The 23,834-nt window shown below is 36.6% G+C and overlaps 1 protein-coding gene and 1 long non-coding RNA gene across 7 annotated transcripts in view; one reads left to right on the top strand and one right to left on the bottom strand.

Annotated features, from left to right (window-relative positions):
- ALG5 (ALG5 dolichyl-phosphate beta-glucosyltransferase) overlaps window positions 1–18,037 on the top strand; it is a 39,280-nt gene extending 21,243 nt beyond the window's left edge. For all 5 annotated transcript variants that reach the window (XM_082365660.1, XM_082365657.1, XM_082365659.1 and 2 more), the window contains 4 exons: window positions 3,804–3,863; window positions 8,562–8,713; window positions 15,669–15,754; window positions 17,831–18,037. In XM_082365660.1, the coding sequence (XP_082221786.1) occupies window positions 3,804–3,863; window positions 8,562–8,713; window positions 15,669–15,754; window positions 17,831–17,946 (414 nt within the window). In that variant the 3' untranslated portion in view covers window positions 17,947–18,037. The remainder of the gene's footprint in view (window positions 1–3,803; window positions 3,864–8,561; window positions 8,714–15,668; window positions 15,755–17,830) is intronic.
- LOC309615714 overlaps window positions 1–23,834 on the bottom strand; it is a 40,580-nt gene that overhangs the window by 14,057 nt on the left and 2,689 nt on the right. The window contains exons 2-3 of one of the 2 annotated variants that reach the window (XR_014237009.1): window positions 8,914–8,980; window positions 5,902–6,045 (exon numbers count right to left, since the gene is read on the bottom strand). This is a non-coding gene — a long non-coding RNA (uncharacterized lncRNA). Of the gene's footprint in view, window positions 1–5,901; window positions 6,046–8,913; window positions 15,663–23,834 lie in introns of those variants that run through there. The other variant, XR_014237010.1, reaches the window with a different exon arrangement.

Genomic DNA, 23,834 nt, shown 5'->3' with positions numbered 1-23,834 from the left:
TACCCTGAAAGAAAAGGAGATTTTAAATGAAAGCTTTTGTTTTTTATTTGTTTTTAGTTTAAGTGACATTTTAACTCTACTTAGTCCCTGAAAGGTGGGAGGATGTTCTTTTTTACCGGTTGCTCAGTAATGTTACTGCTCTTTTTGGATTCAGAGTTAAAGCTCATTTGCCATATACTGTTGAACTTTCAATGTGGTTCTTCCTTAAGAAAAACCATTCTCTCCCTTCCCGAGCAAAATACCTCTGCCAGAAAAAGAAGGGAAGAAATTATTCCCACTGTTAAATAGTAAGCAAAGTATATAACAGATAATTTCCAAAAGAAAATATAGATGGCTAATAAAAGCTCTCCAAATGTTTACCTTTTATTAAAAAAAAAGGAAATTAGATTATATGTGGTAATATTTTCCCCTTATCATGTTCACAAATTTAAAATGAAAATAATTAGAACTGACAAGAACTACTGATGAAATAGTCAATATCATACTCAGTGGGAAGGTAATTCAAAGAATAATTTGGCCCATTTAAATTAAAAACACTCATACTTTTAACTTAGTGTTCTAGTTCTATGACTTTCTCAAAGGAAGAAATCCAGAATACAATGAGAGTTTTACATTCAAAGACGTTCTTTTAGACACCTTTCTAATAACATGAAATTAGGTGAATTCACCTACCAACATGTAGGTGAATAGTGAAACCATGGTTAATCTATATGGTGAAATACTATATTGCCCTTACAGTTGACACAAAAAAAGAAAGACATACAACACTACTGTAAGTTCTTGAAAAATAAACCTGAATCTTATCAAGCCTCTAACAGCCAGTTTATAGGAAATAACAGAGGAACATGTTAAATGTCACCAGGGGGGTGCAGTCAGCTAAATTTAGAATCTAGGACACTGTACAGGACAAATTACATGGTTTCTTCAACAAATAAATTATAAGAAAAAAATTTAAAAGAGGTAGGAGGAACCCAGGGATAAAAGAAATGCCAACCAAATTGTATGAATTTTGTTTGGCTCTTGATTTAAAAAAACTGAAAACATTTATGAGATAACTGAGCAAATTTGAAAACTGATTGTATATCTGATGGTGTTAAGGAATTCTTAATGTTTTCAGTATGATAGTGGTATTGTGATTGAAATATATATTAATTTATAGTATATGATGCCTAGCATTTGTTTCAAAATAATCCCCAGTTGGGTAGGGTGGTAGTAAAGGGCTTCAGAGAAGGCAAGATTGACAGTTGGCTATGTGTTGGTAATTGTTGAAGCCAGGTGGTGGGTACATGGGGCTTCATTTTCTTATTCTCTCTACTTTTGTGTATGTTTGAAAATACCCATAACAAAAAGCTCAAAAACAATGAACCTGAATGTAAGAACTTTTTAGGTTACTTTATATGAAGAAAAGCATGGTATACATGAGTAAATTTCAGCTATGGTTTTTTAAATACAGAGGGGGAAAAAAGAACACAAGGAAATACACTGCCTCCTGGACCTTTGTAGGTCCTTTACCTTCTTTTCTACCTAGGATTTGTCACTTCAGAGAGTTTTCAAATCCTGACTCCTAAAGGTGATGTTTTTTAAGCTCTGTCCCTACAGATAGCGCCTATATGCCTCTTCCCAGCAACATTACTGGGACTAGCATACAGGGAGTGATTTCCTAAGCCAGTTTTTTTCTAGACTGGGGCAAATAGAACTTGAGAAAGGCAAAAAAATAAATAAAACACAAGGAAATATACAAAATGTTATCAGTGGCTGCTTTTAGGTAGTGAGATTATGCATGACTTTTTATAATAATTTTTTCATATACATGTAAATTTATATGCTTGCCAATTTCTTTACAATGAACACTTTTTAATTTTATTTATTTTGATTAATGGTTCAAAATTCAAGTGGTATAAGAAGTTATCCAGTGAACCTAGCTCTGCCCCTCATTTCTCAGTCACCAAGTTACTCCCAGAAGTTAACAGTGTCATCCATTTCTTGTATATCCACCTAGAAGATGTATATATGTATCCTTTATTTTTTAAACACAAATTGTAACACACTATCCACTGTTCTGTTGTTTCCATTTAATACCATATCTAGGAGATTGAGCCATATGCGTACATCGAAGTGCTTCCTCATTCTTTCACAGCTTCATAGCTAGTCCCTTTGGGTGGACGTACAGGTTTGCTGCTTGAGACAATACTGAAGTGATCAACCTTACATGAATGTCATTTTACACAATGCAAGTTTATTACGGGAAGAATTCCTAGTTGTAAAATTGCTGGGTCGAATTATGTGTATATTTGTAACTGTGATAACGGTTTTCAAATTGCTGTCTATGTAGAGTGTGTATGCACGATATGGCAAAAATTGATAGGTGTTCTTTGCATTTTTCTTAGTATTGATATAAGTATGATTGAGGTGAGGATCTTTTCAGTTGTTCTTTTTGTGAATTCTCATTCATAACCTTCACCTCTTCCCAACTGAGTTGTTGAGTATTTTTCTTTATAATTTGTAGGAGCACTTTATGTATTTTGGAAATTAGCCTTTTGTCTGTAATATAAAGTACCAGTATTTTCCCCCAACTTATTTGTCTTTTAATTTCTCATATGGTTGTATTTTTCTTGTTTTGCCGCACAACAATTTTTAAAATTTTATTGTCAAGTTGATCTAATCTTCTGGGTTTTGTATATTTGTGCCTTCCTTGGGATCATATAAAAAACGATTTCTGATTTACACTTAAATCTTTGATGTATCTGGAATATGTCCTAGTCAGTATGTGGCTCAGGTCCAATTTAATTTGGTTTCCAAATGGCTACCAGAATGCCCCACAGCATCTTTTTTCCACTGATTTAAAATGTCATCTTTATCATACTCTTAAGTACCCATATGTTTTGTGTGTGTGTTTCTGGCCTTTCGATTCTGATCCATAGGTTTATCTATTTACATTCTAGTACCTTAGTTTTAATTATTTTACCTTTATGATGTATTTTTAAATCCTCTGGAGCTAGTCCTTTGTCACTCTTAGAATTTTCTTGGCTCTTCTTGGTTCTTTATTTTTCAGTATTAACTTCCAAATCAGTTTGTCTCAATCAATGAAAAATTATTTTTATGTTTTCGTTGGTATGGCATTAAATTTAAAGATTAGCTTAATGAGCATTGCCTTTTCAGTGCTGTCAGTGCATCCTCTCATCCATGGTCATGGTATGCCCTCTGTGGTTGGATTTTTTTGTTTCCTTTGGTTGCATTTATATCTTTCCTTTATTTAGATCTTGCCACGTTTCTTGTAAAGTTTATAGGTTTTTCTTATTGATGTTATAAATATTGTCTTTTCTTCCATTATATCTTCTGATCGCTGTTTGTACATATGAAGGCTAAAATATTATATATATATTTATTTTGTGCCCACTCTTTTTACATTCTCTTATTGTTTGTAGTAGGTTTTCAGTTGGTATTCTTGGGTTTTCCATAATGTAATGATTATATATAAAATCATACCATCTACAGATAACCCTTTTCTTTCTAATACTACTAATTTTTCTTATAATTATATTGATACAGTATTTTCAATTAGAAAAATCACTTAAATATATGAATTTTGAAATAATGCATGCCTCTTATATTTAGCCCTGAATAGTGTCATCCTGGTAAATACAATTAGACTTGTTTAAGTTGTACATACTCTGAATTCCTCAGTAAACCTTTAAAGATATTTAATGTTACTTTTTAAAAAAATAGTTTCTAAAAAATGAGATATTCACATTGGAAATAAATATTTTTATTAATGATACTTATTTCATTGCTTTTTTCCTCAGGATCAAATGGCTATTGCATGTGGATCTCGAGCTCATTTGGAAAAAGAATCAGTTGCTCAGGTGAGGCTTTCATCATGGATCAGTTTTTTCCTTTTTTACATACACATTAGCATGAGATAAGCTTTCATACTTAATCTCATAAAAATGAGGTTCCTTTCAGAAGAAAGGATTAACATATTTAGGAATGGATTTTTTTTTTTTTTTTCATGAGTATACAGGGAGGATGTAGACTTCACTTTGATTTTGGATACAAGCAGCTCTTTTTTTAAGACACAAAGAGAGTCCCCATTCAGTTATTATATAAGGCAAATTTCTCCAAATGATGCATTTTTGAACCTATCAACTTGCCTTTAGTTTTTCTCATGTCAGCACACTTAAGTACTATATTTTAAGTTTTATTCAAAGTTTAAATTTTTTTTAACTGTTCCTCTTAGAAAAGCATTATACCTTCAGATTTGTAAAGTTGTACTGCCCTTTTTAGTATATTCAAAAAAATCACTGAAGACATTAACTTCTTCAGGTTGTAATTTACAGATTAGGCTAAGAAGCTGGAGTAACTTTGAGGAAAAAAATATAATAAGGAACTACTCTATGCAGTATTTTTTATTTTAATTATTTTTTCACTTAAAAACATAGACCTAATGTATCAAGCTCCATAATTGTCCATTATATTCTTAATGGTTCATCTACTAGATTGGTCAAGTAGATCAAGAATAAAGCCATATTTTTCAGTGCAAGGTCAAAATTATCTGGGGTGTTTTGTTTGTTTGTTTGTTTTTTCCTTTAATGCATGTTCCTAGGCCAATCCCAGACACTAAATCAGACTCTAGCCACGGGACCAGGAATCTGCCTTTTTAACAGTTTCCCAGGTCACCCTATGCATACCAGAGTTTGAGAACCAGTGGAATAAAAGATTGAACCTTTCCCTTAGTGATTCTGAAATAGGACATGAAAAAATTCTAATTTTTTTCCCAAGATATACTGATGGCAGAGTCATAAAATCCCTTAAGGATTTTGTTCAAATGTGGAAACCTGAACTTTCCTTTTTTTAAGAAATAAATTATTTTAACATCTTCAGCATCTAGTCCAAATGTAACTCTATAACCCTATGGACTGTTATTGGTGTTTCAAAAAGGTTAATCTGTTAACCATAGAGAATATCAAACTCCTAGAAATTTAACACTGAAAGAGAGTTTAGAGATTAGCTAGTCCAACTTCATCACTTTACTGATACACAAGAGATAAGAAAAAGTGTATGTGCAAAATGTTCAGCACATTATTTATCACTGTGAAATACTAGAAACTATAAAATACTAAATCCCAACACTAGAAAGTGTACATATTTCCCCTGGACGAAACGTCATGCAGTGATAAAATAGATGATAATGGAGACTGTATAATCATGTTGGGAAATACTAAAATATTAGGTTGTATGGAGAAAAAACAGTATGATATTGTAAATACAGTATAATTGTTTGTGTAAAAAACACTTAATGAAAATAGACTGATGTTAATTTAAGGGTTTTGTGAGTAAATTTGGTCCTTTTTAAAAATATATATATAGATAGGGGAAAAGAGGATTATCTACTTGGAAAGGAAAAAGGGTTGGAGAAATAGGAGGCAGTAATTAGGAAGCAGTTGAAGTAATCTAGGCAAGAAATAATTGGGACCTGTATCGTTGGTGGCAGTAGAAAAGAACTGTGGTTTTTGATTTTGTTTTTAATGGTGCAAATTCTTTTCACTTAGAACTTCCATTGGTTGAAAACTCTTTGAATTTTTTTCCAGAATAGTAAGATGAGGCTGTGCTGTGGTCTGAACCTTCTTTTACCTAGTGATGCTTTAACCAGTCATCAAGGGATCTATTCCAGGATCTATGCGTTTATAATTTATCTTGTCATCTATCCATCCATTCCTCCATCTGTAAAACTTAGTTACTGACATAGTGCTTTTGGACCCTACAGAATTGGCTGCTACTCTAGAAAGAAAGGGTAAACTGGTCCACTGACTAGAGATCAGCAGTTGTCCTCTGCAGACGCTACGTATAACTCCTGCTGAATAGGCTTGTAGTTCAAGTCCAGTGATTCTCACAGAACTATACCTGTCTTATAGAAGGTCATCTCCAAGGGGCAACACAACCATCTGCCACATGTCCAAGAAACTGCGGCGTGGCCTTCCACTTCTCAGCCACTCGGGTGTTCTCTTAATGTGCTATACGTAATATAAATCCTGCATGGTGATCGATCTGTGGACAGTGAGAAAATTATAAAAGTATTAATTAACCAAGATAGTAAACAGCAACTTCAGTAGCTTAACTGTGTAGTTTTCAGTCTTATCTGTCCTAAATACCTTTACACATATTCTCAGTTAATCCTACCGTCTGTCCTGTTGCTCTCTTGGAAGACAAACATGCATGATACCGCACCATTGGAGTCTTTCAGGCATCCTTAAGAGTGTTCATATGCCCATGTGTTCTGGATAACAGTTAAAACAGTCATGTTTATATTGTCTGGGTATTCTCAAATTTATCATTTTTAAAGAATTCAAAATAGAATCCATTACTGTTTGATCTCTTTAGATTTTTTTTGAAGGGTCTGCTTAAGTCTTAGGACTTCTTTAACTTCTCTTTTTAAGATAATAAAATTACCAGTCACCTTTAAATTTCACCTGAATTCCTTGTTTACATTTCATAAACATTAGAGATGATTGTTAATATTAAAGCAGTGAATGTTTTTAAATATCTACTTCAGAAGTTCATGTAATGCTATTCTATGACTTTGTTACCTTCATTTAACTAAATAAGTCTATCCTGTAGTATGTTTTTAGATGTCTTCTAAATTCTAAGATATTTTGCCAAATGTTAAAAATTAAAGAAAGTTCCAGTTGTTTGTAGATTATATTGTTATGCTTTTCAATATGTTAGAAATCAAATAAGTTAAAGTCCTCATGTGAACTCAACATGTTTCTGTTTTTTTAAAAAATAGCCATTATCCTAAAACAAACAAAAATCTTCTATTAACATCCAAGCAAAAGCAGTCATGAATATTTTTATTTGGTTACTAGTAAGCTCATCTAAATCATTCAAGGAGAATAGTTTATAGGTATTATTTTTCTACCTTTTAATTTTTATTTTTCTATCTTTCGATTTCTATTCGTTCCTTTCCTAAGCATAAATGCTCTTTTGGAGGTTTAATCAGTCAACCAGTATTTATTGGAAATATTTTAAATGGAAGGCACTGAGCAAGCTGTTGTGAGATTCCCAAAGTATTTTAAGATGAGGTTTCTGCCCTATCTGCTTAGAGAGGTAAGACATACTTATATCAAAACATAACTAACGATTCTAGGTGATCAGTGAGAAGTGCTAGAGCTTTTCAAAGAGTTTGTTTTACGTACCCTATAGATAAGTATTTTATTCTTCCTTCCCTTCTTGCCCTATTTAATACACAAGTGAAACTGTGGTCAGGAGGTTAAAGTGAGCTTTCAAGCTCTAGGCACGTGGGCTCCAGTAGTTGTGTCACGCAGGCTCAGTAGTTGTGGCTCTCGGGCTCTAGAGCGCAGGCTCAGTAATTGTGGCGCACGGGCTTAGTTGCTCCGCGGCATGTGGGATCTTCCCGGACCAGGGCTCAAACCCACGTCCCCTGCATTGGCAGGCGGATTCTCAGCCACTGCGCCACCAGGGAAGCCCACAGCCTGCTAATTATTAATGGACCCAGGATTCAAATATAGGCCTGCTCAGTTCCATGGCTTTTCTCCTGTCATTTTTTCACTGTTGAGTCATGATTTTGTTCCATGGTGATAGAAAAAGACATGTGAATGAAGAACAATACTAAAGATTACAATTATGAAAAAAAAGCCAGAAGGAGGAAAGGACTTTTATTTAGTAGGATGAGATATTAAATAGTCTGCATAGACTCTTACTGGTTTGCTTATGTGCATATGTAATATATCATTCCATGGGTCTATTACCATAATTGTAGAAAACTTTAAGAGATCTTATCTTTTTTAGTCCTAAATATGAAAGTCTTGAATTCAGTGATAATTAATGATTTTTTTTAAAGTTTGCATTGTTTAATGAATAATAGAATATCTGTCATGTTACTACTAATAATAAAATTAACGACTAATAACAATAGTGAATTCTCAGATAGGATTAGACTACTTAAGTTTAATATCCAAAGTATTAAAGAACTTACCTGTTAAAATATATTTAATCAGAAATATCTGTCATAGTTAGAGACACTGGGTTTTTGTTTCAAACTCCTTTCTAGTCTGTGACACTCTGCTGTACCTCTTCTATCGTATTCTCATTAGCTAGGTATCATACTTCAGGTTGAAATCTTAGTGTTTCATTTTTCCAAGATATTCTGGTAACTCAGCTTTTTTTGAAACTGAAATGTATTTGGGGCACAAAATATAAGGTGAATGAGATGTTCTCCTGGCTCAGCGCAGCCCTCCAACTGCTGTGGTATATTTCTGGCGCACTGAAGCCCTGACTCTCACAGGCACTGTGATTCTTCTGGTCTGACTCCACCTCCCGGAAGTGAGTAACTACTTTTCTAGCCTCTGTCCAGCTCCAAGCATTAGGCGTCCTCACAGTTTCTAGAATAGACTTTGCCCATGCAGCTAATGGAACAATGGCGTTCATGTGTGAGATCTACCCAGTCAATTAAATATTAAGTTGCAGTTGTCTACAGCCAGGTGTTTTCAATGTCTCCTTTATAGATAAATAGAAAAGTCATTTATATTTTGTCTTTGTTTCAGCGTTCTTACTTCCGTACTCTTCTCATGTATGGGTTCCACTTTCTGGTGTGGTTCCTTTGTGTCAAAGGAATCAGGGACACACAGTGTGGGTTCAAATTATTAACTCGAGAAGCAGCGTCACGGACGTTTTCATCTCTCCACATTGAACGATGGTAGGTTCCTAACCGAAATGTGTCTGGTGTATCTTATACACAAGTTTCTCCAGGTAATGGGCAGCAGCCCTGTATTCCCATAATGAACATCCAGGTTTAAACAAAATTGGCACTTATATATGTAAACTTAATCTGTACCTTTACTGGTTTGGTTCTTATTTATCTCAAACCAAACATAGGGTATAAAGTTATATATTTACCTTAATTGTAGACAGTATAAATTGAGAGGCCTGAGAACATCCTGTTTCCTTAAGCTTCCTTTTTTTCCTTCAAAGAAAAAAGAAAAAGCTCAGACATATCAAAGCAGAAGAGGGTACCCACTTTCTCTTCTTTCCTTTCTTTTGCAGGAGTAAGTTCCCTCTCCTGCCTAAGACCAATCCTTGGACCTCTGCATCCCCTTCCACCTTCTGACAACCCAATCCTGTTCACTTATCTTCTCTCCTGTGTATTTAGCCTTTTCTCTCAACCACATCTTGCCCATCAGTTTTTTCAAGTTTAAATTTCTCTTGCCATTAGAAAAACACCCTCTCCATTGACCCCTGCCCCCAGCACCCCTCCAACTCTAGCCCTCTTTCCTTTCACAGTGAACCTTTTCTTGGAAAAGTGGTCCATATTCACTGTCCCCATCTTCTCGCTTCCCACTCACTCCTCACCCATCCTCCCATCTAAACATCTAGTTACCCTCCTATCATTAAATCCAGTGGTCATGTTTAATATGACCACTTACCGTCTCAATGAACCTATCAGCAGCATTCGGCCTCTCTTTGTCCCAGACCTCGCCTCAGCTCCCAGCCTGTTTAGGGAATAACAGTCACATAGAAGCCTGAAACCTTGGAGTCATTACAGCCTTCCCCACAGCCCCTCCGTATATCCAGCCCATGACCGAGGCCTGTTGTGTTGAGCTTTTATGTCCCTTCATTTCTCTTCATCTTCATCACGATCCAGGACAATTCCTATGCTGCAGTCCAAGGGGACCCTTCAGAAATTAGAAGTGATCAATCAGATGCACGTATTCTGCTTCCCATTGCCTTTCGGTGCCTTCCAGGGCCTTGAGAGGGATACCAATAGGCAGTATCAGTATTGATATTACGGTCTGGCCCACCTGAGTCTCCATGTGCGGATTCTTCCTTCTCACCACCCACTGCCCCTCGGTCAGGGTCTCCTCATCCTTCAGATCTTCGTTAGGACAACCTGCCCTCACTCTCTGTACTAGATCAGATGCCCCTGATTGTATGCCGTTGCAGTGACATAAGCCATTCTCGTAGCACCTGTTGCATCTGTAGTGTTTTATTTGTGTAATGTTTCTTTTTCTCTATTAAAACGTAAGCTCTACAAGAGCAAGAATCCCATCTGATTTTGCTTATTGTATAGCAAAGAGAGTGCCTGGCACATCATAGGTACTCAATAAATACTGTTGAAAGAATACTTACTGTTAGTACTGGGTTCTGTGTGAATTCTGGTCATGGTGGGAGTCTGCATAATTATTCCAGTAGATGTTCATTTTTATAGTCTCTATAACTTTCATGTGTCGATTTGCAAAGATCTGTTATCTCCATAGAAATCGATGTCATATAATCTTCCCAAATAACTTTAAAGAAACTGTAGTTTCAGAATTAAAATTATCAAACATGTTTTAAAATCTTTTTTTCTAGATTAAAAATTTTTAAGTAATGTATATTTGGTTTTAAAATTTAGACGCCTGTTTCTATTATGTTAAAGAATAAAATATATTGATAGTTAATGGACTACAAAATCAGAGAATCTTATTTATTAAGAAGCCACTCTAGAAATAAAGCCCTCCCTCTGCATTAGATATTTTTCAGTCAGATGTTATGTCTCCATCTATGGTCAAAGGACTAGGTTCTTTGTAGTTCATAAGGAAGGATTTAAACATGGAGAACATTAGGGTTAGGGTTGATGACTTAAAAATCATGAAGTTTCCTTGTCAGGACTGTTATAAGTCAGGATTGTTGTAAGGCAGCATTGTCCAACAGAAATATAATATGAGACACAAATGCAAGCCATATATGTAATTTTAAATTTTCTAGTAGCCACATTAAAAAGTAGAAAGGTGACATTTATTTTAATACTACATTGAACACAATATAAACATAGGCATTTCAGCATGCACTCAGTATGAAAAAAATACTGAGCTATTTTACGTGCTTTCCTTTGTACCGTGTCTTCAGAGTACAGTGCGTCTCAATTCAGACTAGCCACATTCAGTTGCCCAGGAGCCAGCCACGTGTGGCTAGTGTATTGGCCAGCACTGTTCCAAGGTTTTATGGGTTTTTTAAGTTAAAGAACATGTTTTTATTTTTTTCTTCTTTAAATTTTATGTTCATGTTGCATGCCTTTTTAATGATTTATTTGCAATTTGATTGGCATAATATTGACCTGACTTAAAATTTTAGCCTCTCGCATCTCTCTTTAGGGTCCAGTTATGTTTATGTTGTGCCCATACAGGAGAACCACCAAATACACATTATCAACCTGATTAGCAGTATACCCTTCACCACAGTAACGTTTCATTGTCTTTATTTAAACATCTCTGTTCCTTCACTTCGATCAAGAAAGACTAAAGAGCAGATATTTTTTTTCTTATGCAGCGTAAGTTTTAGAAACCAAATTGTGCACCTACTCATTTCCATATAAGTGTCTCCTTAGACGGTTTTTTTAAGAGGACTTGTTCTAAAGATTCACTGAAATTTTTCTTGTAACTTTCAGGGAATCCAAGTCAAGTAGTTTCTAGGTATTGCAAAACTTCAAGGTATACGCTGTACTGCTGAAGTTAAAAGACTACAGGCATCTCTTTGATTCCGAATTACTTGAGTATGGGTAACGTTAAATGTTAAATATGTATATAAAATCTCCATCCTCTGAACTCTACCTCACCTAAATTCTTTCCACTTAATGTTAAGGTATAATTTGACCCAATTTATGAATAATTTTTTAAATGGATTCTTTGAAATGTACTTTCTTCTAGTGAATTTTTTTTATTTTTAATCAATGTATTCATGTTTATAATTTAAAGTCATTCCATCAGGCTTATAACAAGAAAACAGTTGTCCTTTGCCCCATCTCTGTCCATCCCCCATTCCTGCTCCCTCATTCTAGTCACTTTCATCTCTTTACTGCTTGTTTGTGGTGTTTGCGTTCACATTGAAAACAATGGGTCTGCATAGCTATGTCTCAGTTTTTCAGTTTTAGATATTAAGTTCCACAATAGGAAATCAATGGACAAGTATTTTGTTCTCTTAAACTCCTCCACAGTTATGCTCCTAATACAGTTTTAAAATAATATTTGCTTAGCTCAGCATTGATCATTATAGCTGGGTAAAGAGAATTCAGATTTGAGCTGTAGCATGCAATGGGATTATACGACCCACATAGTTGTAGTACTTTTTGTTTTTCTAAAGGTAATAACTGGAGTTTTTTGCTGGCATTACTTGACTGTGGATCTAACACTTCCTTGTCCTCACTCTCTGACAGGAGCATAAGTTCCCAGACACATCAGATTATGCCTCAATTCCATCTTTTTCTTGGAGATGGAAAGCCTTTCTCGTCGGCTCTTCCTTTCTAGTTGTGTCCTGGCCTGCTGCAGCTCCTGTCCTAGATCTTGTTTTCCTTGGTTTCCATCCTAATTTAGTAGAGCACACCTCTCTTACACCTCCTAAAAAATATGAGAAAGACACTGCGAGACCCCGCATGTAGAGACGTGCCTTGATTCTACCCTCACACTTGTTTACCAGTTAGCTGGAGAAAGAGTTATAGGTTGGAAATCCTTTTTCCTCTGGATTTGGAAAGCATTGCTCTGTTGTCTTTGGCATCAGTGTTTCTGTGGAAAAGTCCAATTCTGTCAATAATCTAATCTTGATTCCTTGTCTATGGCATGTTGTTTCCACCCCACTTTGGAAGCCTTTTATTCAGAGTGTTTTGAAATGTCATGATTCAGCGACTTAATGTGGCTCTTTTTCATGCGTTTTGTTGAGTACTCAGGAGGCTAAGTCTGGAAACCCATGTCCTTTAGTTCTGAGAAATGTCCTTTATTCATTTCTTCGATGATCTCCTCTGTCTTTTCTCTCTTCTCTCTTATAAAACAGATATAGAGCTTCCCTATTGATCCTTTAATTTTATTTTCTCTCCCTCTTCCTATTTTTCTTGAAATTTCCTCAATTTTATCATCTAACCCTCCTTTTAAATTTTTATTTCTGCTATCAAAACCTCAATTTCCTGCAACTCTTGTATTCTGGTATTCATTTTTCTAAATCTGTTCTTGTTTCATGACTACAGTAGCTTCCACTAACACTTTGACATTTTCTTCTTTCCTTGCGTTGTTTCTGTTGCTCCAGTTTTTTTCTTTATGTTTGTTTTTATCATTAAAGTTTATCCTTAGATATCTTTAGTATGGTGCTAAAAATTTTAGCTCATCAGCAGCTGGATGCGTGGTCAGAGAACTCTGACTGACTGACAGATTTCACTACAAATTAAACTAGTGGGGCCATTTTGTGTGGGTAACTCCCAGCTGTCACTATGTTTTGGGCTGGTCATTTTCACTAAAGTGGGATCCTTCAATCTGCTGCCTAAGAGATATGATCCTGGCTGCCAGCATTCACAGAACCAGCTGGAAGAAAGGAGACTCTCATACAGATTTTCAGCGAGCCCTCCGGTCTGCAGCCCACCTGCACCTCCACTTACAGAGGTCACTTGGGCCCTTGATGTCTGAGCCTCGGGGGCTCTGTGGTGCCCATTAACCTGCTCTGGGCTTCTCCCTCTGCCGTTGTCTACTTTCTAGTTACCACTTGTCTAGCTACTTTGCAACGTTCACATTTTTTTTTTTTGTTACTCTCATCTTCTCCTTTTTGTTCTCGTATGGTTATCCCATCATTGTCGTTTTAATTTTAGTGGGATTTCAGAAGGGAGCAGTAGGGTGTGTGTGTGCGTCATGTTTAGTAGAGTCTCAACACACTCTTTGTTCTTCAGAAATACATCTGTTCCTGAGGTAACAGCTATATCAGGAACTGAATAACAAAAGAAAACGTGGTGACTCTGCCCTCCCCACATTTACAAAAACTCAAGAAGTCATTTCAGTTGGAGAATAACCCTTATGCTGCTTCTCTTTATTGGCATAAGGTTCCATCCAGAAGTACTTGGTATTTTAATTATGTTTGCTTTGGTAACAGATTGGTCTCTTATTTGTAATATGGTGATACGAACTGCAGTTTGTTGTTTTGTTTTGTGGTTTTTTGCTGTTGTTTTTTGGGGTTTTTTTTTTAAATAAACATCTCATGTCTTCTAAAATGTTTAAGGGGAGAAGGGTATAATAAAAATAATAGTTTATAAGATGAATAGCCCTTTCAGTTTTTTTTAATACAAAAAAAATTTAATTTGTATTTCAGTTAATCAGTGGTTTTTTACCCCACTCCTTTTCATTCATCATTTTTATGTTGTTTTGTGTCTTTGATAAGTCACTAATTCTACATGATATCTTTGGAGAAATACTTAATAATCTTGATCAGATTATTAAATAGCATTACTCAGCAGCCCATTAGGTAATTTTTTGGTTTTATGTTAAAGGAAAGTTTTAAGGGTTAATATTCAAATTATTTCCTTCTTTCATGAGTGTCACAATTCTACTTAACGGAAGTTTTACTTAGTCCTTTTAGAAACACAAAGAACACCTTTGTAGATGGTTTTATCATCTTAAGTAAATATTTTATTAGGATAAGGGAAAGCATTAAGTGTTTAAAAAAAAATAGTTTTCATATTGAATTATCCAAACACTTGGGATTTAAACTAGTTGCATAATGGATGGTGGTGGTATTGTAGCCAAGAAAACAAAACTCCCAAATTCAGATTGTCTGGAATCAGGGAAATCAGACAGAAGTGGATTTTAGGCGTTTTCTTGTTTGTGCTCATATTTTAAAACCAAGCCTGGGAAGTTTGAAGTGTGTTCCATGCAGTCTAGAAAGTGGGGCGTTTCATGTCTCGAATGAAAGCAAAACAGTGAAAGACTTTAGTGCTTTTCAAGACAAGTAAAAGCATGAAGTGCAGCACAGGCAGTGGTGCTTCTCTTTTTGAGTTTAATGCCAGTGAAAGGACGCAACTGGTTGAGAGAATTTTGTAAAAATCCAGGAAAACTTCTAAGTCAGGATTCAAAAATGTTAAGGAAAGCAGATTCGACCTAAACGAAAGGGCAGATTGAAGAGGAGCTTTTTAAGAAAGAGTCTTTCCTAGGTAGAAGGCAGGCTGAGCTGGGAATTCAGACTAGAGATGATTTTAAGTGTATGTTAAAATGAGACAACGTATCTAATTCCTATGTATATATGTAGTTATACCCACAAGGCCTTTCAGGCCAGTGTAAACTGGCTTTTCACTTTCACCAGCTGCCAGGACTGTACTGTCCAGGACAGCATTGGGGAGGGGAAGAGGGAAGGCAGGCCACAGGGACCCCGTACTTAGAAAAGAAACCTTGCTTCTTTGGTGGTAGAAGAATGTAATCAAGCAGCTCTAAAGTGATTGAGAACATTCTCTCCTAGTGCTTCTCAAGGTTCTGTTTTACCAGCTCTCTGAATCCGTTGAAAATGCTATCAGTTCTGTTTCTTGAGCTAGTTAAGGTTGGGATTTGAAAACCATCAATCTTGAAAATTTCCAGGATTAAATTTTCTCTTGGAGCCCAGGAGGCCGTTTTTACCTCTGGGAGTTTCTGAGTTGTGACAGAGACACCATATTTCTCATTTATATGTTATGCAGTGACACGCAATGTTATATCATTTGCCTTGAAGCTCCTGAACTACTTTGCTTTTATTTGACCTTATGTTTATCTGGCCTTCACTTTTACAATATAAGCTTTTATATCTGCTGTGTAAGCTTCTTTAAAACATGCCAAGGTAGAGATTTAATTACACTCTATTTGTCTTTTTAAAAATAAATAGCAATGTATTTTCTGTTTCAGGGCATTTGATGTAGAACTGCTTTACATAGCACAGTTCTTTAAAATCCCAATAGCAGAAATTGCTGTCAACTGGACTGAAATTGAAGGTGAGTATATTGTTTACATTACAGCTGATCTTAAGTGGGGGAAGACGTCAGACCATACAGTTGTCCAGTGAAGTCAGCTGGCTTTACTATCACCCCAGCTTAGCTGTCCTAACTGAGAGAGGCAGTTTCATAGGCAGTATTGCCTACTAATCCTTGCCACCCTCCTCCAGCTGGCTTACTGCCTTCTGTATTTTTTTAGTCTCTTCTTAGGGTCTTCATTAGGCCTACTGGTTTGCCTAAGAAATTCAGTAAAAACTTGTACAGTAGACAGGATCATGGTGATTTCAGGCTAGAAGCAAGGTGAATAGTCTTCAGATAAACTTTATTGTTTGTAATACCAATTTTTTTTTTTAGTATTACTTCATTACTCAGTGAGTTTTGAACACCTACAAACCACTGTGCAAAGCTAAATGAGGAATTAGTTGTTTTTACTCCAAATGTCCATAATCCATTCACAGCTGATTTTTAACTGGCATCTGTACATATATCCAAAAATGTAAAGATTTCTAAGATTTAAAATGTGAAATCTATCATACTTCCGAATAATTTCTATTCAGAAAAGCTTAGACGTCTCTCACTGTTTAGAATTTAAAATATATTCTAGTGTTCTCCTTTGCTTACCTTAGAATGATCCTAAATTAATTCACAGTGTAGGAGCAGTTAACTGGAGACTTTTTCAAAGTCACCTCTCCCCCAGGTAAGCATGGCCTCCTCTTGAAAAGTCACTGTTGAAGTTAGCAACCTCAGATGTTTAGGGACAGAAAAAGGTTAAGAACCGGTCTGGAAATCATACAAGCTATGTAGACCTCTTGGAGTCTTGCTGAATCATATTGAGTTTACAGCAGTTTGACTCATCTCCACAGTAGCGGCCTAGATCAAAGGGGATGGGAAGCAGGTGAAAGGATGCCTCAGACTCGTCAGGATCAGCTCGGTCGACATGTCTGTGTTGATCTGTGCCCAGCATAGACTATGGGAAGCTGAAGTGGGGAAAAGTAAAAATATGTTTCATTTTCTATCAGTTGCTCTCTTGCATTTCTCAGAGAGTTGAGTATTAAATCTCGTTAACCAGCACTTAGTGAGCAGTTTTTCTGTTAATCATCCCCAAACCCTCAGCCATATACAATTGGTCCCTCCGCACTAGAGCAGGGCCATCTGAAATTCTCACAGTTTAGATCCTCCCAAGTTTTATTTCACTTCAAAGTGTTTTGTTTCTGTTGTTTTTAGAGAAACCACTCACTTTGGCTTTGAAGATATTTTAAATCTCTTATCCATGATTTAAATTAATTATGGTGGATGTGTAAACTTCATTGTGGTAATCATTTCACAGTGTATATGGCTATCAAATCATCACGTTGTACACTTTAAATACATTTCAATTTTATTTGCCAATTACACCTCAGTAAAGCTTGTGCGGGGGGGCGGGGCAGGGGGGAAGAAAGGAACAGAGAAAGAAGCTAGAGCGTTTGGGCTTCAATCTGGAAATTGTCAGTGATCGTCCTGTGGTCTTTACCACATCACTCTACCACCCAGCATGCCAGTTACCTGAAATTGGAGGGCAGGGCAGGTCTGCTTCTCACTTACCAAAGAAACAATTCCAAGGGGTAAACTCAAGGAATATAAGCTTTTAAGACATGCTCAAGGAGGCAAATCTCATGCAGTCAACTGCACTTGGCATGTTGCCATTTGACAACCACTGGACAAGAAGGTGGCCTAGCTAAGATGTATTTATTTTATCTGATTGAGAGTCTTTGGTAGAATTAGAATAAAAGTTGGGTTTTTGTCTTGGCTTTCTTATCTCAGATTATTAATCTGTACTTGTATTATGTATAGAGGTGTATCTGATTCTCTGTAGTACATGAGATTGAAAAGCAGTGTGTAAAACATGAAGATTTGCTCCCGAAAATCATTTTTAAATGTACAAAGGAATTGTTTTAACAGACACACATATATAATATAAATAATGTAAGTTAAATTAAGGTGACTAGAAGCTAACAAAGGTCGTGACTTCTAAAATACAATTTTAAACTGTTATGTTTCCTGAAAATATATTTATTTTTAATTATTTTTAAATCGCAGGTTCTAAATTAGTTCCATTTTGGAGCTGGCTACAGATGGGCAAGGACCTACTTTTTATACGACTTCGATATTTGACTGGTGCCTGGAGGCTTGAACAAACCAGGAAAGTGAATTAGGTTATTTGCTGTCTTTGGTTGTATTTGTATCCATCAGTGTCACATTATTTCATTTGAAATTAAAATTTTAAATAAAGCTGGAATAAACCTATTCCATTGTCTGCCTTTTGATAATTTTAAAGAATTTACTGCCAGCAGTAAAAATCTTTATACCTCTTTTGGACACAAAAATTTTTAAGGTGTTTGTAACAAAAGTCAGATTTGCTTTTGCTTTAGCAATTTTATTCATTTAGATTAATTATCATTATGATTCTGAGAAATACAATTTTTAAACAGAAGACAAAAGCGATTGTTCTTACTCTAAAGTGCCTTATTCTCATGAACTTAAATATAAACCACAATCATATAAGTGTTCAGGGATTTAAAAATAAATGTTTAAATATATATAAACTTATCAATATTAAACCCATAATTCATTCTATAAAAGTCTAGGAAATTATGTTAAAGAAAGGATATAGGCTTGCTCACAAAGGTATCCACTTTCTCATACAGTCTTATTTATCTCCCTCCAAATTTTTCTTACCTCCTGGCAACCCTTCCCTCTTGAGTTCAATGTTAATAAAAATTGGAAATTCTTTATTAAAAAGAGAAAGTTTTGCGATATTAATAAATGTTAATAACATCAGAAGCCTGTGTTTTTGAGAAACTAAAGACTAAAAAATAGCAGTTATAAAACAATGAACTCCTAAAAATAAGAATTAGATTGTTTCTGATGTTTTAGAGAAAATAATAATACCTAACATTTACTGAGTGTTGACTGTCTGCCCACCACCGTTCTAAGCACTTAGTATATAATGACTCACCTAACTTTTACAACAGGAGAGGAAACTTAAGGCACAAAGCAGTCACTTGCCCAAGGTCACAGAGGTAGGAAACAGTAGAGTTGTGACCCTAGCCCACAGAGTCCGGATCCAGGGCCTACACTCTTTAATGAGTATGCTACTTCAGTTTCTGACAGTATGATAACTGGGGACATGTAAGTAGAAAGTTTCAGAAGCACATGAAATACAACATTTTAAAGACAAGACTTACATGGAAAAGTAAATAAGCTAAAGATGACTCCTCTCCAGTAGTTTCAACAACAGTGACGCTGTCACATCTGCATTAGACAACAAGCTCCTTGAAAACAGGAACCATTTCTTACTCAAATTAGTATTCCCAGTACAGTGCTTAGCATAAACACTTAATATCGATCAAGTAAATAAACAAACTTCATTCACTACCAGATTTTGAGAGCCTTTAAGTCACTTAAATGAACAGAACAAAACAAGGCTTATGCAAGTAGAAATGAGAGAAAACAAATAGTAAAATGACCGTGAGCATTAACAAGAATTTAAAGTTACAAGCCTTGAGCCAAAAATAAGATCCTTAATGAAACTATAATAAGACAATAAAATAATTTATTGTTCTTTGTAAGCTAGTGATAAAAATGTATGTTTGAAGCATGAGAGGAATTTTCAGGAAAAGGGTCAATAGTTTTTTATGTAGTTCACCCATGAGCCCTATTAAGAAAGGTTTCTGATATCCTTGATGCCAGTTTATCTTCCTAGGCACAGGTTCACCTAAGCTAACAGCGTAGTTCAGACTCGGGGGCACTCTGTAAGAGAAAACGTAGTTTAACTTGTTGACATTATAGAGCCTGCTAACAAACAGAGCAAGCAGCCATAGCAAAAGCAAAAATATCAGCTGCTATCATTTTACTGTGTGCAAGGAGCTGTGATAAGCATTTCATGTGCATTATTTAGCTTAATCTGATCAAACAACTCTATCATACAGGTATGATTACCCACATTTCAGAAACGAAGAAGTAGTGTTAGACAAGAGATTTGCCCAAGATCACACCAGTAGCCACTGTCATGCTTCTACTGAAATAAAAGCAGGAAATAGGATCATGGGCCATGATTAAAACTGAGGGTACAATCTCATTACAATCAGACAACATGACCATTTACAGTACTTTCTACCTTCTGACTTGTTCTTTTTTTTTTTTTTAATTTTTATTTATTTATGGCTGTGTTGGGTCCTCGTTTCTGTGCGAGGGCCTTCTCCAGTCGCGGCAAGAGGGGGCCACTCCCCATCGCGGGGCACGGGCCTCTATCACGGCCCCTCCTCCTGCGGAGCACAGCCTCCAGACGCGCAGGCTCAGCAATTGTGGCTCACGGGCCCGTTGCTCCGTGGCATGTGGGATCCTCCCAGACCAGGGCTCGAACCTGTGTCCCCTGCACTGGCAGGCAGACCCCCAACCACTGCGCCACCAGGGAAGCCCCTGACTTGTTCTTATAGAATATGTATACATGGAGTTTATTTGACTCAAGATTATGTCTGGACGATGACATGTTTCTTGACATCTGTAATTCTATGTCTCTATGTAGTTGTGTATTTCCACGATTCACAGTTGATTCTCCAGTTCTGTTTTCCACTTTTTTTATTGTTATAATTTACTCAAGAGCAGAAACCTTGCCTTTTATTTGTGTCTCCATAGCATCCTAAATTGTGATTGTTCAATAAAGGTTTCCCAAATGGTTAGATAATGCCAGCATTACAATTCATTTGTCCAAGAAAAAAATCACATGAATGAGGTTATCCATTTTATCGACAGCTAAATCTCCTGAAGAAGCAGTCTAATGGGTTGCTTTGTTTTTGTGCAAACTCAAAGTCACCAAATCTACAAACTAATGATTTTATTATGTCCATCCAATATAGGACTCATTTGGAATTCACTGATTTTGAAGTAAAACTCATTAGTATTTTGATGGTCACAAAAAGCAGTACCTTCCCAGATTTGATCCTCTAGACAATAACTGCCCTTCTACAACCAAACACTACAGGAAAGAATGGTGACCTCACACCTGCTGACAAGAGCCAAGGCTGAGTGGGGAGCCAAGATGCACACCCTCACAAGGCTGGAATCAGGTACCTGGACATCCTTACCTGGGTGATGTCAGAGAAGGCCCAGCAGGGAGCAGGACTTTCAGCCCCCGAAGCCAATCCTGAGTCCGCACCAGGGGAAGCTGGCCTTGCACTCCCCTCTGCAGTAACAGCAGCCCCACCCCCTCCCAGGGATGGCGTCAGAGGAGGCACTTCCTCTGGTGGCCCCGCAGTGATGAGGCCACCCCGCTGCGCTGCGGTGACAATGAAGACCATGTAGTGAGCCAGAACTCCTACCCTTGCCCAAGTATAATAAATAGTCCCCCTTCCATTGGGTGTCAGTGGGGGCCAAGGGGAGAACCTGTACTTACACCTCCCCTAGCAATATAACAAGACGGTGCTCCCCCTTCTCGACCAGAGGAGTGTCAGCTAAAACAAGAGTTGTGAATAAGATCCAGAGTCTCAGAACATAATAAAAAAATGTCCAGGTTTCACAAGAAAATCACTCGTTAAAGCAAGAACCAGAAAAACCTCCACTTGAATGAAAAAAGACAATCGAGATGCCAACACTGAGATCACAGAGGTGTTAGGATTATCTGACAAGGATTTTAAAGCAGCCATAACAAAAATGCTTCCACAGAATTACAAACATGCTTGAAATTAATGAAAAAAGTAGAAAGCCTCAGCAAAGAAAGTCTCAGCAAAGAAAAAGACAATGTCAAGAAGAACCAAATGGAAATTTTATTTATTTATTATTATCTTTAATTTTTTTTATTTTGGCCACGCCATGCGGCATGCGGGATCTTAGTTCCCTGACCAGGGATAGAACCTGTGCCCCCCCAGCAGTGGAAGTGTGGAGTCCTAACCACTGGACCACCAGGGAAGTCCCCCAAATGGAAATTTTAGAACTGAAAAATACAATAACTAAATTAAAAGCTTGGTGGATAAGCTCAACAGCAGAATGGGGGTGGCAAAGGAAAGAATCAGTAAACTCAAAGATAGCACAATAGAAATTACTCAATCTGATCAAGAGAGAAAAAACAGAAGAAAAAAAAAAAGGCTCAGTGAAACTATAAAAAGATCTAACAGTATCATCAGAGTCCCTGGAAGGGTGGAAAACGCACTTGAAGAAATACTGGCTGAAAACTCCTCAAACTTGGCAAGAGGCATAAATCTACAGAATCAGATTCCGTATAGGATAAACCCTAAGAAATCCATACCAAGACACATCACAATTAAACTTCTGAAAACTAAAGACAGAAAAAATCTTGAAAGCCACCAAAAAAAAACCAAACTGACACCTTACCTATAGTGGGGAAACAATCAGAATTACTAAATTTACCATCAGAAACTATGCCAGTCAGAAGGATGTGGCACAATATTTTTTAAATACTAAAAGTAAGGAACTGTCAACACAGAATCTCATACTCAGCAAAAAACAAATCTTCAAGTATGAAGGGGAAATAAAGACAATCTCAGATGAAGGAAAGCTTAGAGAACTGGACACCCACAGACCTACCCTAAAACGATGGCTAAACAAAATTCTCTAAACAGAAAGAAAACATCAAAAGAAGGAAACTTGGAACCTTAGGAAGGAAGAAAATACATGGTAAGCAGAATATTGACAAATACAAAAGACTTTATCTTCAAGAGTTTTATATTATGTTTGATGGTGGAAGCAAATACTAAAACAGTCTGATGTGGTTCTAAATATATGTAGTGGAATATATGACAATTTATTACAAATGAGGGAGGGAAAAGGGGCAAAACAGAGGTAACAGGCCTTGCAATCCCCTAGGCAATCTTCTGGCATCGCAGTTGGGGAGCTGTGACCCACAGTTGGAGAATCAATAAGTTAAGTATGCAACTAGTGCCCAATCTGTCTTTTTTAAGATAAAAGAAGTATTAGCAGAATCTGCCAAAAGCAAGCCCTATTCAGAAGGTGACAGATTCTCATACTAAAGTAGGTGGGGTAAGAGTTTGACCCATTAATGTTTCCAACTATGATTACTTTTCTCTTTCCACAGGCCAATTATTTAAAGAGAAATAAATTGAGATTTCAAAATTTAAAATCCTCAGTTTAGTCAATCCCATACAGTTTTTTGAATTTCTCGAATACCTGTACATTCACCATTTCTGATGATTAATCAGTGCATGACAGCTGAGTTTTAGCTGCAATTTTATCACACTCACTTTTCAAAAATAATCATTTCAGAAAAAAACACTTCCAACAAGAATAGAACCTTATTTATATTTCTTTTCTTTTTTCTTAAATTTTTTTTAACATCTTTATTGGAGTATAATTGCGTTACGGTGGTGTGTTAGTTTCTGCTTTATAACTAAGTCAATCAGCTATACATATACATATATCCCCATATCCCCTCCCTCTTGCGTCTCCCTCCCACCCTCCCTATCCCACCCCTCTAGGTGGTCACGAAGCACCGAGCTGATCTCCCTGTGCTATGCAGCTGCTTCCCACTAGCTATCAGTTTTACATTCGGTAGTGTATATATATCTATGCCACTCTCTCACTTCGTCCCAGCTTACCCTTCCCCCTCCCCGTGTCCTCAAGTCCATTCTCTACGTCTGCATCTTTATTTCTGTCCTGCCCCTAGGTAGAACCTTATTTATATTTCTTATAGGAAATATATGTTAGAAATTTAAATTTCGGGCTTCCCTGGGGGTCCAGTGGTTAAGACTCCGTGCTTCCACTGCAGGGGACACAGGTTCCATCCCTGGTCCGGGAAGATCCCACATGCCGCGGAGCAAGTAAGCCCGTGCGCCACAACTGCTGAAGCCCGCGCACCTTGAGCCTGTGTTCCTCAACAAGAGAAGCCCCTGCTTGCTACAACTAGAGAAAGCCCGGGCGCAGCAACGAAGACCCAACACAGCCAAAAATAAATACAATTAAAAAAAGAAAGTCAGTCTCACCTAGTCCCTAAACAGCATGCTACCAAGCACCAATTTGAATGAATTCCAATATTAACATAAATTCAGTTAAAATAATAAAGGCGTATCTC

Source organism: Balaenoptera borealis (assembly GCF_965194805.1).
Source record: "Balaenoptera borealis genome assembly, chromosome: 18".
In the NCBI taxonomy this organism is placed as follows: Eukaryota; Metazoa; Chordata; class Mammalia; order Artiodactyla; family Balaenopteridae; genus Balaenoptera; species Balaenoptera borealis.
The sequence above is the reverse complement of the archived record's forward strand: the minus strand, read 5'-3'. Positions and strand labels throughout refer to the sequence as shown.